At 39.4% G+C, this 19,703-nt stretch overlaps 1 protein-coding gene across 1 annotated transcript in view; it reads left to right on the top strand.

The window, feature by feature from the left end:
- VWA3B (von Willebrand factor A domain containing 3B) overlaps positions 1–19,703 on the top strand; it is a 226,006-nt gene that overhangs the window by 68,397 nt on the left and 137,906 nt on the right. Inside the window, 1 exon segment of the mRNA XM_056129028.1 lies at positions 6,546–6,671. Within this exon segment, the coding sequence (XP_055985003.1) occupies positions 6,546–6,671 (126 nt within the window).

Here is a 19,703-nt window from a genome sequence, read left to right as displayed (position 1 = left end):
ACTAGGATACCCACTCTCACCACTTCTATTCAATATAGTACTGGAAGTACTTGACATAGCAGTAAGGCAATAAAAAGATGTGGGCATCCAGATAGGAAAGGAAGAAGTCAAGCTATCACTACTTGCAGATGACATGATACTATACTTGGAGAACCCGAAAGCCTCTACCAAGAAGTTCCTAGAAACAATAGACTTGTATAGTAAAGTCGCAGGCTATAAAATCAATACCCAAAAAGCCATGGGGCTTTCCTATATGCAAACAATGAGAATAAAGTGAGATGGAAAAAAATCCTGTTCATAATCATGACTCAGAATATCAACCTCGGAATCAGTTCAACTAAGGAGGTAAAGGACCTGTACAAAGAAAACTACAAAACACTACTTCAAGAAATAAAAGAGCACACAAGGAAATGGGAAAACATCCCCTGCTCATAGATTGGGAGAATTAACATTGTCAAAATGGCAATACTCCCTATTGCATTATACAGGTAAAGGTAAAGGTAAAGGCCCTCCCGTTGATCGTCGATTTGCTCGAGCGGGCCCAGTAACGTCTCCATTGGAGACTTTGTTGTTACTGTGTCTGGCATATCGAATACTCTCGGTAGCTTGCCGGGCTCTCCGAGAGGGGCGGAGGAATCAAACTCGGGTCGGCCATGTTGGCCGCTTGTAAGGCGAACGCCCTACCCGCTGTGGCTGGAGCGATAGCACAGTGGGTAGGGCGTTCGCCTTACAAGCAGCCAACATGGCCGACCCGAGTTCGATTCCTCCACCCCTCTCGGAGAGCCCGGCAAGCTACCGAGAGTATTCGATATGCCAGACACAGTAACAACAAAGTCTCTAATGGAGACGTTACTGGGCCCGCTCGAGTATTATACAGATTCAATGAAATTCCTATAAGGATACCCATGATATTCTTCAAAGAAATTAGACCAACAGTTCTGAAATTCATATGGAACAACAAGATCCCACAAATAGCTAAAGCAACTCTTGGGAAATCAAGTATCTAGGAATCAGCTTAACTAAGGAAGTAAAGGACCTGTACAAAGAAAACTACAAAACGCTACTTCAGGAAATAAAAGAGGACACGAGGAAATGGGAAAATATCCCCTGTTAATGGATGGGGAGAATCAACATCATCAAAATGGCAATACTTCCCAAAGCACTGTACAAATTCAATGCAATCCCTATAAGGATATCCATGACTTCTTCAAAGAAATGGAGCAAACACTCCTGAAATTTGTATGGAACAATAAGCCCCCACGAATAGCTAAAGCAATTCTTGGGAAAAAGAAAATGGGAGGAATCAACCTCCCTAACTTCAAACTCTACTACAAGGCAGTAATAATTAAAACAGCATGGTACTGGAACAAAAGCAGAGCTGCAGACCAATGGAACAGAGTTGAATATACTGACATTTTCTCCCAAACATATAATCATCTAATTTTTGATAAGGGGGCAAGAAAAGTGAAATGGAGCAGGGAAAGCCTCTTCAATAAACTGTGCTGGCAAAATTGGACGGCTACATGCAAAAAAGTGGGCTCAGATCTCTGCCTAACACCATGCACAAAAGTAAGATCAAAATGGATTTATGACCTCAACATCAGACCAGAATCCATAATGTTTATTGAAGACAAAGTCGGCAAAACTCTCCATATATTGAAGCTAATGGTATCTTCAAAGATGTCATGCCACTGGCCGAGCAAGTGAAAACAGAGATAGACAAATGGGACTATCTTAAACTAAGAAGCTTCTGCACCTCAAAAGAAACATTGACCAAAATACAAAGACAGCCTACAGAATGGGAAAGGATATTCACCAAGTACACATCCAACAAGGGGTTGATATCAAGGATATACAAGGTACTGGTTAAACTCCACAAGAAGAAATCACCCAACCCCATCAAAAAATGGGGTGAGGAAATGAACAGAAACTTTCGCAAAGAAGAAATTCGAATGGCAAAAAGGCACATGAGAAAATGCTCTACATCACTAATCATCAGAGAGATGCAGATCAAAACCACAATGAGATATCATTTCACACCACAGAGACTGGCCCACATCCACAAGAACAAAAGCAACCTGTGCTGGCGCGGATGTGGCGATAAAAGAACCCTCCTTCACTGCTGGTGGGAATGCCGGCTGGTCCAACCCTTTTGGAAAACAGTATGGACGACTCTCAAAAAATTAGAATTTGATCTGCCATTTGACCCAGCTATAGCACTCCTGGGAATATATCCCAGAGAGGCAAAAAGGTATAGTTGAAGTGACATCTGCAATTGTTTGTTCATTGCAGCACTCTTTACAATAGCCAGAATCTGGAAAAAACCTGAGTGCCCGAGAACAGATGACTGGTTAAAGAAACTTTGGTACATCTACACAATGGAGTACTATGTAGCTGTTAGAAAAGATGAAGTTATGAAATTTACATACAAGTGGTACTACATGGAAAGTATCATGTTAAGCGAAATGAGTCAGAAAGAGAGGAATAGACATAAAAAGATTGCATTCATCTGGGGAACATAAAGCAACAAAAAGGGAGATTAACACCCAGGAATGGCTGAGATTAGTACCAGGAATTTTGCTCCATGAATGGAAGGCCAGCCACAGGCTCTAGGTGAAAAGGAAGCTCAGATAGAGAAGAGAGTACCAAATGAAGGGTGTTGTGAGGGCCCTCCCAGGGTGGGAGAAGCATGCTAAAAGTAGTCGATAGACCAAACATGATTGCCACTCAAAGCCTCTCTTGCAAAACACAGTACCCAAAAGAAGAGAGAGAGAACAAGGGGGAATACCCTGCCACAGAGGCAGGATGGGACCGGGTGGGGGATGAGGGTTGGGGGGGGGATGCTGGGACCCGTGGGGATGGATGACGGGCACTGGTGGAGGGATGGGCATTTGATCATTGTATAACTGAAACCCAAGCACAAAATTTGTAAGCCTATAACTGTACCTCATGGTTTTTCACTAATAAAAAAAAGAAAAAAAATAGATATCACAATGAACATAATAAAAACAATAATTATTTTTGCAAGATTAAATCAAATGAAAAAAAAATAAAGCAATTCTTGGGGTGTGTGGGGGAGATGGGAGGTATCACCTTCCCCAACTTCAAACTGTACTACAAAGTGGTAATAATTAAAACAACATGTTATTTTGTTGATAACAAAGGCAGATCTGCAGACCAGTGGAATAGGGTTGAATATCCTTACACATACTCTCAAATATATTATCATCTGATCTTTGGTAAGGGAACAATAAATATAAAGTGGAGCAAGCAAAGCCTGTTTAAAAAATGGTGCTGGCACAACAGGACAGCTACATGCCAAAAAATGGGCTCAGACTTCTACCTAACATCATGCACAAAAGTCAGATCAAGATGGATTAAAGATCTCAACATCAAACCAGAATACATAAGGTACATTGAAGACAAGATTGGCAAAACCCTCCACAACATTAAAGCTAAAGGTATCTTCAAAGATGAAACGCCACTGACCAAGCAAGTGGAAGCAGAGATAAACAAATGGGACTATCTTAAACTAAGAAGCTTCTGCACTTCAAAAGAAATATCGACCAGTATATATAGACACCCTACGGAATGGGAAAGGATGTTCACCCAATACTCTCCTGATGAGGGGTTAGTATCAAGGATTACAAGGAAGTGATTTAACTCTACAAGAAGAAAACAACTAATCCCACCAGAAAATAGGATGATGAAATGAATAGAAACTTTCTCAAAGAAGAAATTCAAACAGTCAAAAGACACATGAAATAATGCTCTTCATCACTAATCATCAGGGAGATGCAGATCAAAACAATGATGAGATATCATCTCACAGCAAAAATCCTAATACACATCCAAAAGCAACTCTGTATTGGCATGGATGTGGAGAGAAAGAGACTCTCCTTCATTGTTGGTGGGAATGCCGACTGGTTCAGCCTTTTTGGAAAACAAGAGGGATATTTCTCAAAAAACTAGAAATTGAGCTCCCATTTGACCCAGCAATACCACTTCTGGGAATATATCCCAAGGGTGCAAAAAAGCAAAGTAGAAATGACATCTGCACCTGTATGTTTATTGCAGCATTGTTCAAATAGCCAGAATCTGGAAACAACCTGAGTGCCTGAAAACAGATGACTGGCTAAAGAAACTTTGGTACATCTACATAGTGCAATACTATGCAGCTGTTAGGAAAGATGAAGTCATGAAATTTGCTTATAAGTGGATGGTCATGGAGAGTATCATGCTGAGTGAAATAAGTCAGAAAGAGAGGGATAGACAGAATGACTGCACTCATTTGTGGAATATAAAATACCATATTATGAGACTAACACTCAAGGACATTGGAGACAAAGATCAGGAAGATTACACCATGGTTGGAAGCCTGCCTTATGAGCTGGGGGAGAAGGCAGCTGGAATAGAGAAGGGATCACTAAGTCAATGATGGTTGAAGGGATCACTCGGGATGGTAGATTTTTGCTGAAAGTGACTCAAGACCAAACATGATGGCCTCTCATTATCTGTAATCTGTATTGCAAACCATAATATTCATAAGTAGAGAGAGAGTAAGGGGCAATTGTCTGCCATAGATGCAGGGTGCAGGGGGGAGGGATACTGGGGACATTGGAGGAGGAAAATGTATACTGGTGGAGGGATGGGTGTTTGATAATTGTATGACTGAAAGTAAAACATGAAAGTTTTGTAACTGTAGGTCATGGTGATTCAATAAAAAAGAAAAAAGAAAAAGAACTAGAGTTTTAATAGTTTAAAAGGCCCTCCCGTTGATCATCGATTTGCTCGAGCAGGCCCAGTAACGTCTCCATTGGAGATTTTGTTGTTACTGTGTTTGTCATATCGAATACGTCACGGGTAGCTTGCCAGGCTCTGCCGTGCGGGTGAGATACTCTCGGTAGCTTGCCGGGCTCTCCGAGAGGAGCCGAGAAATCGAACTCGGGTCGGCCATGTTGGCTGCGTGCAAGGCAAATTCCCTACCGCTGTGCTATTGCTCCAGCCCAATAGTTTAAAAACTAGTTTATAATAGTTTTAAAAATTAAAAAATTTAAAACTTAATATCTCTGCCAAATTCTTTTTTTCCGTTTTGGGTCACCCTGAGATGCACAGGGGTTACTCCTGACTTTGCACTCAGTAATTACTCCTGACAGTGCTTGGGGGACCATATAGAATGCTGGAAATTTAATCCATGTCAGCAGCGTGCAAGGCATATATCCTACCCGCTGTGCCATCGCTCCAGCCCCTCTGCCAAATTATTATGTGTGCAACTGTTTTAGAAGCAATCTTGAAGAAGGGACTTTAAGAGTCAAGTTAATAGCTGGGCCCAAAGACACCACTGAAAGTAAATGAGTGGCTGGCTGGAGTAATAGTTCAAGGGTAGGGCATTTGACTTGCATTTGCCCAGCCTGGGTTTGACCCCCACCATCCCACATGGTCTCTCAAGCCCACCAGGAGTGATTCCTTAGCACTCAGTTCACGAGTAAGTCCTGAACGCTACTCAGTATGGCTTCCAAACAAAAACAACCCCCCCAAAAAAAAACCAAAATAGATGAGTCACACCTCTCAATTATGATTGCTCTTGAAATCACGTGAAGGAGGAGCTTTGCATGCAGAATAGGCTGTGGCTGAGATGCATGTGGAAATCATTGTAGATTCACATGAAGTTATAAGAAGAAATACAAGTAATCAGAAATACTCATATGCACCCTTACCCAGTTTCCACTTGTTGTATCAAACTTACAGAATTATAGACAATATCATAACCAGGATCTTGACATTGATCCTATGAATATTCCCCCACAGAATCCCCTTATATTGTGTATTTGCAGTCACTGCCCTTTCACTCCTGCTTCTGTTCCTTCAAACCCCCAGCATCTGAAACTGCTGATCTGTTTGAACCTGCTTTTTGTGAGGGAAGATGTCTGTTTCACCTCTTGAAACAGACTTTTATTAATAGTTGGTTTTGAAGGTGACATGCATTAATTGTGGTATATGTCATTGTTTCAAATTGTCATATATCCAAACCTAACTCTTAACTGGAACAGCAGAGTTCCAGGAAAGGAAACTCAATACTGAACTTGTTATATTGAAGGGAACCAAAGACTTGTGAAGGGCTTATATATTTGGAATGTTCCAAATATTTACTCACAAGGATTAATCACATCCTAAAATTGACACATGATTTTTGGAGACGACAGCACTTTCTTAGGGATTTCGCTCCCACTTCCTAGAAAGAAATTAGTGGGGAAAATGGAGTATCATATTTAGAAATGTTCTACCAGGCTGAAGCACATGCTTGACATGTGGGAGTTCCCAGATCCTGGGATCTGTGTGATCCCTTATACTGCCAGGAGTAACCACTGAGCACAGAGCTCGGAATAGCTCCTGAGCACTGTCAGGTGTGCTCCCACAAAACAAAAGATAGCAACACAGCAAAAAATGTTCCAAGGATGTGGCAGTATGGATATGCCAGGTCAGCTCGACTTCTGAGTGGCCTCAGGCCTGCACAGCAGCTGCTCACCCTGCTTTTCCCTTCACAGGAGCTGGGGTCAGAGAGGATGTGTTTCTCATTTGGAGGGAGATGGAAGAAGCCTGCAGCACACTGGCTCAGGTTCAGAGGCTGGTGTCTGAGTCTCCTGAGTCCAACATGTCCTTAGAAGACTGTGGTGAGTCTTGTGAGCACTGATGCCCTCTCACCATTGGGCATTATTTCTATGTTTTTGACCAAGAAGGGTATCATTGCCAGCTGTGAAGAGCTCCTGGGGAAACCATGCAGAGTTGTAAGAGTGTGTGGGAGTGCGGGGTTTATGTGAGTGTGTGTATTTGTGTGTGTATGTGTAAAAATATGTGTGCGTGCCTATGTGTATTTGCGTGTGTATGTGTGGACATGTGGACATGTACATAATGAAAGGAAAAACAGAACCACAAGGTAAGGAAAAAGATGAGAGGTTGTGGATAGAAAATCACCGAGAAAGCAAGGTGGGTGACTGGAGTTGGGGTGGTGGTAGTGGATACTGGTTAAACCGACCTAACAGGATTTTTTGCTGAAAACAGGCCAAGATGATCAGACACCACCTGGGTGAGAGGTTCTGGGCGGGGAGGAGAGAAGGATTGGGGAATATGATCTAATATCCAGGGTGGGGGAAGTCTGGCTGAACTGACTTGGCAGGAGTTTTGTGAAAATTGAACAATGCAAAGGCATACATAGCTGTTCAAGGGTTGGTGTCTAGCTGAGATGATTCAGAGGAGCCTGCATTTGGAACGAAAAAGACCTAGTTTTAATTCCCAACTCCACTGCTGAGTTAATCTATTTAAGCCTTGGTTTATTCTTCTGTAAAAAAGATGATAGTAATAGCAGTACCAAGGGATTATGGTAGAGATTGAGTAAAATAAAATATGCCTTGTACTTAATTTACATTTACTCACTCCTCTTTTCAGATTAGGGAGTTAGTATACTGATTCTTTTGCTTTAACTCTCGAGTTAGTAAAGAACTTTTCTCTGAAGGGGGACTTCGATAGGTTCCCCTGGTAACAATAGTGATGAACACATACCTTCCTTGTTAGGTACCTTGCTTGGCTTTTCATAACCTTTAACTAACTCACTTACCGGTTCCCATACTCTTCTAAAACGAGCTCTGCTCAGGCAAGGTAACATGCTCAAGGACATCCAGCTAAAAATAATGAAGGGGTAGAGAGATGGGTCAGGGTTCAAGGCATATGTGTTGTGTGTAGCCATTCCCAGAATGATCTCTGGCACTACAAGGGCCAGACTATCACCAGGAGCAGTTTGGAGGCCACCTGCTGCAGGTTGTGGCTGTGGAAGCCCCAGATTATCCTGCCACTACAGAGCCTAAGTAGCACCTTGTTATCAGGTCCTTGTATTGAATACTTGACTTGGTTCACTGGGCATTGTTGGGAGTAGCCCCTGGGTTGCCTGAGCACCACTTGGGAGCCACCTACCCCCAGATATATAAGTAAGAAAGCCAGGATTGGAAGCCTAGTCATTCCAAAATACACCAGTGTCTGGCCTCCTCAGGAAACATTTTGATATTATCCTTTGGGATGTGACCAGGATAGAGGGTTTGGATATGTTCCCAGATGAGTTTGGGAGTCTCTGTGGACAGTATTTCCTGTGGTCTCCTGCCTGTACTATAGAGGCCCTGATGTGAAAGAGAAGCCAGGAGGCTGGGCTGGCTGGGGACTGGGCTACAAAGGAGAGAAATAGGGAAGAGAATGTGATTGCCTTGTGTAACCTGATAAAGACTTGGTAGCAATGACTTTCTCCTGTACCTGGCTATCCTGACCCAGGGCCAGGACCCAGTGGTGTGGTTCCTTTGCCAGGAGTAGAAACTTAGATTCCTGAGGAGGGGAAACATCAGGCCTGGGAATGACACTGCACTCAACACCTGCTTAAAGGAAAGAGCCCAGACAATCCACTGTCCACTTGAGAGTAAAAGAGCATGGGCATCTGGACTCCAGGAAACAAATATGTGATGTTAATTTGCAGAAAGCTCCTGGGAGGAGTTAATGTGATGGGTAGGACCGGGCCCTCATTGTGAGGACTGGTGTCTTGTAAGAAAAGGAGGTCACACTGAGAGCACAGAAGACAATCCTCATGAGGAAACAGGAAAGGACACAGGGACGTTGGGGACACACACAGCGAGGACTGAAGGAGAGGGTGGTACACAGGCAAGGACAAAATGCAGTGCCAGACTCTAGCTGCCTGGCCCTACCTGAGCTGTCTAGCCCTTCACTGTGACAGTGAATTTAAGTTTTTGAAGTCCTTCTCTCTGTGGTGTTTTGTTATGCCAACTTGATCTGGATAATAAAGGAGAGCATTTGCACCAATAAAAGCTTTAAGCTGTTTTATTCCTTCCTTTGTGAACCAGCAGTGTTATATCATTGTCCCTTTGTTTCAGTGTGAACATACCCATCCACATATAGACACACACAATCCACATATAGACACATACACAGACATACTTCCACACATTCATATGGACACACAGACTCACACACATATTAACATACATGCACTTACAGAGATACACACTATACATGCTCATACACATACACACAGATACACACAGACATTCACACACTCATTCACATAAAAACTTACAATGAGTGCCACTTACAATAAATTGAGGAAAAACTGTACAAGTGCCATCACAATCAATTTTTCTCAATATAAATAGTACAAAACAAATATTAAAAGCAACCAGAAGAATAAAGGCATGTTATGTACAAAGAAACAAAGATAAACATGAGAGCAAAGATCTTGTTGTAAGTGAAAAGATCCTGGAGCAGCATCCTTTTTTTCTTTCAGTACCTTCATCTTTTGACCTAGAATTCTATATTCTATAAAAATGTCTTTCAAAGTAATGACTTAGATATTCAGACAAACAGCTGGAATATTTTATTATCTGCACAGCTACACTGCAAACAAAAAGGAAATCTTCAGGGTCTGGAGTGATAGCACAGCAGGTAGGGCATTTGCCTTGCATGCGGCTGACCGGGGTTTGATTCCCAGCATCCCATATGGTTCCCCAAACACCGCCAGGAATAATTCCTGAGTGCAGAGCCAGGAGAAACCCCTGAGCACCGCTGGGTATGACCCAAAAAGAAAAAAAATAAAAAGGAAGTCTTCAGGCAAAAGAAGAATATGATACTTTTAGATAGAAAAATAAACATAGCTAGAGATTTGCACAAGGGAATAGAAAGCACTGGGAATAACAACGTGAATGAGTGCATAATGTCTTTCTGTTTATGTATTTTTAAAAGAGAATTGCTGAGAAAAAGAATAAACACTCTTCTGTGGATGCTATTATTTGCATATACATATTATAACACATGCATAATGTATGATAAAAGTCCAGGAAAGGAAGAGCAGCATTATTCATAATTTTCACAGATGGAAATAGCTCAGATGTCTATTCACAGGTGACTAGAAAACCAAATGTGATAGATACATACTATATATACAAGATTCTGCCTTATAAAGTAATGAAGTTCTCATAGATGTTCCAACTTGGATAAGCCCGGAGACATTATGCTAAGTGAATTAAGCTCGACACAAAATGATCATTATTTCTTGATTCTACTTATTTGAGATACTTAAAGTGCTTCATCTTAAATTCAAAGAAAGAATACAATGTAGCTGTTCTCAGGGACTTGGGGTGTGGCTGTTATTAGTGAGTATGGAGGTCCTGTTGGGGAGTCTGTGAAGGCAATGGAGATGCAGGGTGGTGATGGCTGCTCAACAGTGTGAATCCTAAGAACATTATAATGGCAAATTATCTTGTATATGTTTTACATTGTTTAAAAAACAAACTGCAGAAGATAAAATCCAGGAGGGGAGAGATACAAAAGTACTCTGTTGGGAGATTCTTATACTCTGTGAAGTTATATTATATCAACTGAAGTTATACCATAACAAGTTAAATATGTGTATTATAAACCTAAATTAATGACTAAACTAACAAAACAAATTAACCAAAGAGATAACACGGAATTAAAAATCTATAATAACAAAAGCAGGAAGCACAAAGAACCTACAGGGACCAGGGAGATAGATGGAATAGTAGAACATATGTCAAGTGTGTGTGAGACCCTGAGTTCTCTCCCTAGAACTTTTTGTCCTGTGCCCTTGAGCACCACCTAAGAAGTAAAAGAACAGGGTAGGGTGGGGCAATTGAAAACTAGTTCTAAGATGAGAGATAACTTCCTAATCATATGTCAGAAAAACTTTGTGCATCTTGAATGTATACAGCTCCGTATGTGTTAAGGAAACCTTTATGCATCAGTTACTAAATAAGGGGAGGATGTGGGCCACTTCTGAGATAAGAGCTGTTCAGAGACACTGGAGTGGGTATATATGGCCATTCTGCATGTGACTAACTATGTGTGCCAGAACTGGCTCTCAAACAAGATGTTTTTGTCACAAAGCATTTGTGAATCTGTCCAAAGTTAGGCATATTTTTTCCTTATCTGGATGCTGCTGCAACTAGAACATTTAAGTAAATTCTCATTTGGAATAACTCTAAATTTCTGCCTAGCTTCAGATCAGTGGGAAACATAAATGTTTCTCACTGATCTAAAATAAAGACTAGACACCCTATATCATGGCCTCCAAATTTTTTATAATCTGGTCCCTGCCTACCTTTTTAGACTGTGGGATGAGATCTGGGACAGAGCATAGCATAGCTAGTTCCTGAGACAAGCAGATTGCATGCTTGCTACAGTGCTCAAGCTTGAGGCAAGGCAAGGGATAAAATTATATTTCTTCTCAGAACCGATATTTTCCCAGCATATCTTTTTTCCTTTAAATATTTCTTTACAGTTAAATGAATATTTACATGACTGATGAATAAGTGGTGAGAGCATAAGAACGGACCACATATTTGTTCAACTCAAACATGGATTTTCTTGTGTGCATTGAGTTCTGTATCTCAATACCAAAACAAACAAACAAACAATAAATAAATAAATAAAAGCAGCAAAAATCTAAACAACTGCATAAGAATAGTATGTCATGTCTTTACATACCAGAGTTAAACCTTTTCTTGATTTCTTCTCCCTCCCGGCATGGGGAGAATAATAATAAGTAGATTAGAATTCTGTAGATATGATACATTAAATTTGGAAAGAGTATAACAATGTTATATCATAGTATGGCTCAATGTAAAAGTTACAGCCATGCTATTTTTTTTTTTGGAGAGCCATGCTATTTTAAAAGTGATTGTGGTTATCAGAAATGAAAATTTAATTTATCAAGATTTGTCAAATGCAGCAGAAGCAGTGATTTGAGGGAAATTATTAGCATTGAATCAGAAATTGGAAGAGAATGTAGATCGAAAACCAGCTCTCACCTAAGGAAATTAAAAACCAAAATGTCCATATATGGAGAAGGAAAATACAATACAAATCAGAGCAGCAGTCAATAAAATTAAAAGTAAGAATACAATAGAGAAACGTCAAAATAAAAACACGGTTATTTGAAAAGACTAGTGGAATCAAGAAACCTCCAACCAGATTAGCTAAGTAAAAAAAAAGATATAATTTACAAATATGAAAAAAATACAAACTCATAACCAGAGATCGAATGACTATTAAAAGAATGATAAAGGAATCTTTGTATCAACTCTATTAACCATAAATTTGATAATCGAGAATAAATGGACAAAGCCTTGAAAACAAAAATCTGCCTCAGCTCCACTGGAGAATAACATCAACAGGCATATGTCTTAAAAGTGAAAATTAGGAATGAATAACCTTCGAAAAAGAAAGCACAGTCCTATGAGAGGAATCTTGAAAGCAGTCACATGCAATCAATCTTTATAGGAATTACCCCTAATTTCTTAACAGATACCCCAGAGGTTTATGGCTGTGGGATTAAATATTTGGTGATGAAAGAAATAGTCAGATAATAACACTATATCTGGAAAAATTACTGAGATAAATCAAATGGATATTCCATTGCTTGCAAATCCTATGATGTCCTCAGAATAAAATATTAGAGAGTAACTTGAGTCTACAAGAAAAAAATTAAGAAAATAACTATATAAGTTATAGTAAAGATAGTATAATTGTAACTTTTATTTATGATTACCTGATTTAAGATATAACTGCCTATAGCAATAATTATAATGCTGTGTGGGCACAAAATATATAATGATATGACAGCAAAAGAAAGGGAAATGGAATGGAGCTGTGCAGATGTGAAGCTTTTGTATGCTGTTGAAGTTAATTTGTCATTATTTCAAACTAGATTGTGATAATATGGTTTTTTTATTTTTAATTTTTTGCCATTAATAATTGTACTCTTATTTATTTTTTAAAATTTTTATTAGTGAAATACTATGAGGAACAGTTGTAGACTTACAAATTTTTGTGCTTGTGTTTCAGTTATACAGTGATCAAGTACCCATCCCTCCACCAGTGCCCATTTTCCACCACCACAGGTCCCAATATCCCTCCCACCCCCCACCCCCCCATCCGCCCCTGCCTCTGTGGCAGGGTATTCCCTTTTGTTCTCTCTCTCCTTTTGGGTGTTGTAGTCTGCAAAAGAGGCATTGAATGGCAATCATGTTTGGTCTATAGCCTACTTTCAGCATGCTTCTCCCATCCTGGGAGAATCCTCCCAACACCCTTTATTTGGTGCTCCCTTCTCTATCTGAGCTCCTTTTTCCCCTAGCATGTGTGGCTGGCCAACAAGCCATGGAGCAAAATTCCTGGTACTAATCTCGGCCACTCTTGGGTGTTATTCTCCTATTTTATTATGTAATTCCAAGTGTAGCCACTTGGAAAATAAATCATGAAAATGTAGTAAAGAAATACTAAGGAATTAAACACAGTGCAGAATACAGTAGAGGAACAATGAAGTGGAAGAACAGAACAACAACAACCACAAAAAACATTTAAAATATACAGACAACAAATGCTATCGCTCCAGCATAGCACAGCGGTAAAGCATTTGCCTTGCGTGCAGCCAGCCCGGGCGAGCCGGGTTTGATTCCTCTGCCCCTCTAGGAGAGCCCGGCAAGCTACTGAGAGTTTATTCAATATGCCAAACACAGTAACAACAAGTCTCAAAATGGAGACGTTACTGGGCCCACTTGAGCAAATCGATGAACAACAGGAGGACAGTGTTTTGTTGGACAGAAAACAAATAGAAGAGTGGTAGATATAAATCGTATCACATTATTTATTGAATTTCTATAAATGGTTAAATATTTCAGTGACATATCAGAGATAGGCAGGATGGGCTGAAAACTAAATATTCAATAGTATACTGTCTACAAAAACATAGTTAAAAGAGAAAGACATAAATAGGATGAAAGTAAATGTTGGAAAAAGATAACATACAACTTGTAATAATCAAATAGCTGAAATGGCTATGTCTCTAATTTGAGAAATATCAACTTTTAAACTTTTTATAAAGAATAACGTTTGATAGTAATGAAAGGATTAATCTAGCAATAATGTACAATTATATATGTATATCTGCCTAACAATAGATCCTTAAAAATATATGGACAGAAAATTTAGAGGACCTGAGTTCAAAAATAATTACTGAGACTTCAGTATCTCACTTTCACTAATGAATGAAATAGCTAAGCAGCCAATCAATGGAGAATTTTAACAGCACAGTAAATAAAATAAGAGCTTTTTTAACAACACAGTAAATAAAATAAGCGCATTTAACAACACAGTAAAGGAGTTAAACATGGTCCCTATAGACTATGCAGCAGCAGTAGAACACATGCACATTTTTCTGCAAGTATATGTAGATTATTCTCCAGAAGAATCTACAGGTCAGGCCACAAAACAAGTTTTAAAGGATGTGATAATGCAAAGTGATCTCCAATGACAATAGATGAAATTAAAAATAAATCATGAAAAAACCTTGGATGTTAACCAATATGTGTATATATTAATAGCATATTCAAAATGAATTCAAATGGGTGAAAGAAATCAATGGGAAAGTTAGAAAAACACTATCAAAAATACTTTGAGATGAATGAAAATCTAAAACTCAATTTATCAAAACTATGGAATACAACTATAGCAGTTCTTGAAAATAAATTTATAATCTGCCACCTGTATTAATTTGAAGAATATTTTAAATAAAATAAGTCAGCTCTGGGCTGGAATGATAGCACAGTGGGGAGGGTGTTTGCCTTGCACGCGGCTGACCTGGGTTCGATTCCTCCGCCCCTCTCGGTAGCTTGCTGGGCTCTCAAGCAAGAGCCCAGCAAGCTACTGAGAGTATCTCACCCCCACAGCAAAGCCTGGCAAGCTCCTCATGACGTATTCCTCGTGACACAGTAACAAGTCTCACACTGGAGACAATACTGAGGCCGCTTGAGCAGATCTATGAACAGTGCAGTACTAAGTCAGCTCTACCTTAAGTTATTACTAAAAAAGGGCAAACTTCGGTGAAAACATGCAAAAGAAATAAAATAATACATACTAGAAAAAATAGGAAAATGAATACAAAAACAGTAGAGAAGCAGAAAGAAGTCACTTGCCATATATGTGGCCAACCCAATTTCGATCCCTACCACTACATATGGTCCCCTAAGTCAGTCAGGAATGACTTGAGTGCAGAACCAGGAAAAAACCCTAAGCACAGCTGGGTGTGGTCCAAAATAGAGAAAACAAATAAAAAACAATAGGGACAAATGAAGAAACCAAATATTGGCTCTTTTAAAAGATTGTCAAAGTTTGAAAAAATTCTTACCTAAACTAGTCAAGAAGGAAGATTTGCATTAATAACATCAAGAGTGAAAAAGGGAGCATCACTACCAATCTTGCAGAAGAAAAACTAGGAACAACAAACGATGCTAATAAACTGAGAAACATAGACAAAATCTTAAAAAATAATAATAATAAACCCAAAGACATAAACAACCAAAACTGACAGAGGAAGAAATAGAAAATTTTACAGGACTTACCATAAGTAAGAACTGAAATAGTAGTAAACAGTGCTGCTGCCTTCCTTTGTGAGTGATCATCTTTAAAGCACTATGTGAAGTGTTTAAAGAATTAACATAAATTCTTCACAAACTCAAAGCACTGAAGTGGAGGAAATATTCTCCAACTCATTCTATGAACCAATTATGGTGCAGATACCCAAACCAGACAAAGCCCATGTGTGTACCATTGCACTCTATTTTCTCTGAGGTCGGGTCCATATTTAGAGCTCTAGTTTATTTTCTAGGTGATGGTTCCCTTGAAAAACACATGCTCTCATCGTGGCAGGAATGAGATTACAGAGAAGTAAATTTCAGTGGAAAGGGATAAACATATTAGGGTTCCTTTGAACATATCAGAGTTCTTTTCCTAGAGAACCAAGAGGGTGTTTACATGTGGTATGTGTGTGTGTGTGTGTGTGTGTGTGTGTGTGTGTGTGTGTGTGTGTGTAGCACAAGCAGAGGAAGAAGAGAGAAGAAGAATGGGGACAGAGAGGGATGAAACTGGGGAGAGAGGGAGGGACTTGTAAGAGAGAGTGGTGGGAAGGATTTAAGGAATTGGCCTGGGCGATTGTAAGACTAGCAGCTAGTCTACAACGTAGCAGGTTGGAGACTCAAGGGAGAGCTAATGTTGAAGTTTGGATTCAGAAGCTGTTTGCTGTCAGCATTTCCCCTTCTTGGTGAGGACCAGAGAGATAGTACAGCAGATAAAGTGCTTGCCTTGCACATGACTGACTGGGGTACGGTCCCCAGCATCTCATATGGTCTCCTGAGCCCACCTAGAATGATTCCTGAGTGCAGGAGCCAGGAGTAACCCCTGAGCATTGCCAGTTGTGGCCCAAAAGCAAAAGCAAAACAAAACTTTAGTTGAGGAGCTGGAGAGATAGTACAGTGGACAGGGCACTTGTCTCACATCCAGCTGAACTGGGTTTAATCCCCTGCATAACATATGGTTCCTCGAACCCCACCAAAAGTGCAGAGCGAGGTGTAAGCCCAAAGCACCACTTGATGTGGTTCAGTCCCTTCCATCAAATTATCTTTACTTGAATGAATAAGGCCCACTTGAGCAATATGAGTGATAATTTTCTGTACTTAGAATCTACTGATTTAAATATTCCCACTCAAAAATCAACTTCCTGGGAACAGAATGTTTAACTAGAAATCTCAGTACCTGTCTTACCAGCAAGACCCAGTTTATCAGTCATTGCACAGAGAACTGGTCACTGACAATGAGGAAAGTTTTGTTTTGGGATGTATCACCTTAGGAGAACAGCAGCACCATTAGCCGAAAAGGAAGAAATTGTTTAAAAAGTCATGTCTGAGTGTATGGCACAAGGCTTTTTTTAAGGTCTGTGAAGATCACTGAGTAAGAGGTCCAGGTGTTCTTTATAAAATGTCGTTTACATCAGCTTGATTGATGGACTTATTATGGTTTACTTAAGTCACTTGTGTACAGCTGGATCCTCATGTTATTGACTCTAGATTCTGGAAACCAAATCTTGGAAATAAAGATCGCATGTCAGAACAGCTGGTATCAGTGAAAAATGATTCATCTAAGGATTGTGCTCAGTGAAAGGTTAGCCAAATTAGGAGGAAATAATGTGGCTTTCTCTCAGTTAAAGCCAGAGACAAATAGCTCTGGAAATGCCAAGCACTTTCAGAAACTGGTTTCCTTACCATATGGCCGAGACAAAGAAACACATAAGGTTAAACATGATGGGCCACTGACACTTGCCTTGTGTATAACGGATCTTCATTCAGACCCTGGCGCTGAATATGATCCCCTGAGTACTACCAGGAGTGATCCCTGAATAGAGCTAGGAATAAGCTCTGAGTACTACCAGCTGTGACCCTCCCCCCACCCACCAAATAAAACCCCTCCACACATATACACAAAGATTAAAGACAAGAGGTGGACAGTTGTGGTGATGATTAATCATTGATGGCTCTGATCTCCTGTGGAAATTTACTGCAAGAGGAGGGGACACTGATAAAACTGTCCTGTGTATCTCTGATTTCACTAATGGCAGTATTTCAAAAGCACTGCCAAGGCAGGGCTTATTCATTAAAACATGTACCAAGAATAATAAGGATGGAGAGGACCCAGCAATGGCTGTGACCTGTTCTTTTCTCATTGCTGAGAAAAATCTTTAGCAAACTGTTACATGTACTCAGATGGGCTGTTAGTGCACAACTCTCTATCTGAGATCCTATAGGTGAGAATATATGTAATACATTTATTTAAGATAAATTCAGTCTAGTGGAAAAGACATGGGAAGTAACTAATGATGTCCTTAGGACTAATGATATCCTTCTCTTTCCCCACTCTTGGGGAAAATGAGGTTTAGCCACTAATGAGTGTTATTAGCACTAAAAATGAAAAGATTTTCCCTTTCTCTCCTTCCTTTGGTGCTTCTGAGCACCTATGCTGCCTGCTTTTGTGTATTGATTGCCTCCTTATGAAAAAACCCACTTTCTTTGGTGTTCCTGCCTTCTTTTTAGATGGTAATTGGGAGATTGAGTCAAACCCTAATGGCAGAACCCCTTAGTCTGAGTTAGGATGGAGGAGTTGAAAGTTCATTTCTGGCTTGTTAAAACCCTTTGTTAGAAGTGGTTAGCTGTTTTGTATATTTTAAGATACACTTGAGTTTGTAATTGATAAATGGCTCTTGTGTTTTAGAAGAAGGCAACACAGCAGAAGGATGTGGCAGTGCATTATGTTATGGAAATAACTGAATGAAAAATTTATTTCCTGGGACACCTATTTTTATTTGCAGTGGTATGGTTCCATGTATATAACATTTATCAGAAAGGAAAGATCAATAATGTAGGAATAAAGAGAAGATAAAGCTTTAAATGGAATTAATAATAATTGAGGAAAAATAGTCATTCCAAAGATTTCTCCAAGGAGACTGACAGATTAGGTCCATTTTCCTGGTGCTTTTTTACTGTGATTCGAGAATGCTGCTGGAGAACTGTGGGAGCAGAGTCTTGGAAAACCACTCAAACTCCCTGGGTTTTATGAATGGATCAGCTGGGATACCTGTGATAGCAGGATGATTTAAATTCAAAATCCAAAAGTAAGCTTCTTTGGAAAGTTCCAATTCTAAAAGATTTTGGTTTGCAATATTTTTAAAGTATTCTATTAAAATCTGGGTTTTTTTTTATTGACTCATCATTGGATTTTATAGGATATAGCTTCATACCCCGTAGGTGTATAAGTCAGTACTCCCAGTCCCAGTGTTCCGGTGCCATCTGCCACTATAAGGGCCCTTCTGTTTATCCCTTCCAGCCCCACCCTGTCCCTCTGGTGACTACTAAAATTTGAGACATATAGTTTTTTAAGGCCATTTTTATTGAGGTGCTGTAATTTTCAAGGTTAATATTACTTTTGTTAAAACTAATTTTCATCACACTCATCACCAAAGTGCCAAATTCCCTCCATCAGTGTTCCAAGGGCTCTTCCCAGCCATTCCCCATTTCTATGAAAGCTTAATTCTATGGAGAAAATCTCCAGTTCTGATCCTTTGACCATTTGTTATTCCCTTACTATGAGGCATATATAGTATTAGTGTTCACATATAGTATTAGGAGAACTTATATAATTCTCACATATGTAACTAATATAAATATATTATGTGAATTGGTATAATTTAATGGTTACACAGTATTAATGGACTGATCCATTTTGTGTTAGTGAGAAGTAGTTGGCTTTAAAGTGTTTTATTTCTTCAAATCTCCTTCTAATTTCAAATTCTTTTACATATGTACTAATGGGTAGTATATTTTTCTCTAACAAAATGTAGTGAGTGATACTTTTTTAAAAAATTAAAAGTATAATTGAACTTGAATCTGTGTCCGTCAAAGCATAACTGATGTGTTCACCAAGTCATAATTCATCAAAACTTCCCATCTTATTCTAATTGTAAAGCATGGCTGCACAGTATAATCACCTGGAAAGCTATTTTGAAAAAATATCTTAATTTCTCATTTAGCATCTAATGAATAAGTATTTAAAAAATTCCTCAGAGAATTATACTATGTAGGTTTGATGACTGCTGATCTCAGTTCAGTAGAAATAAGGTGTGTAAATCTAGTGGACTTGACATGTAAGAGTTTATATTATAAAATGAAATTTCTTGGGAAAGAAATTAAGGCACTTACTTTGCATGCAGTTAATCCTATTTTGATCCCTTGTATCATATATGGTCCCCTTAGCCT

Source organism: Sorex fumeus, unplaced genomic scaffold, assembly GCF_029834395.1.
Source record: "Sorex fumeus unplaced genomic scaffold, SorFum_2.1 ptg000006l, whole genome shotgun sequence".
NCBI lineage: Eukaryota > Metazoa > Chordata > Mammalia > Eulipotyphla > Soricidae > Sorex > Sorex fumeus.
Note: the sequence above shows the minus strand (reverse complement) of the source record. Positions and strands in the feature narration are given on the sequence as shown.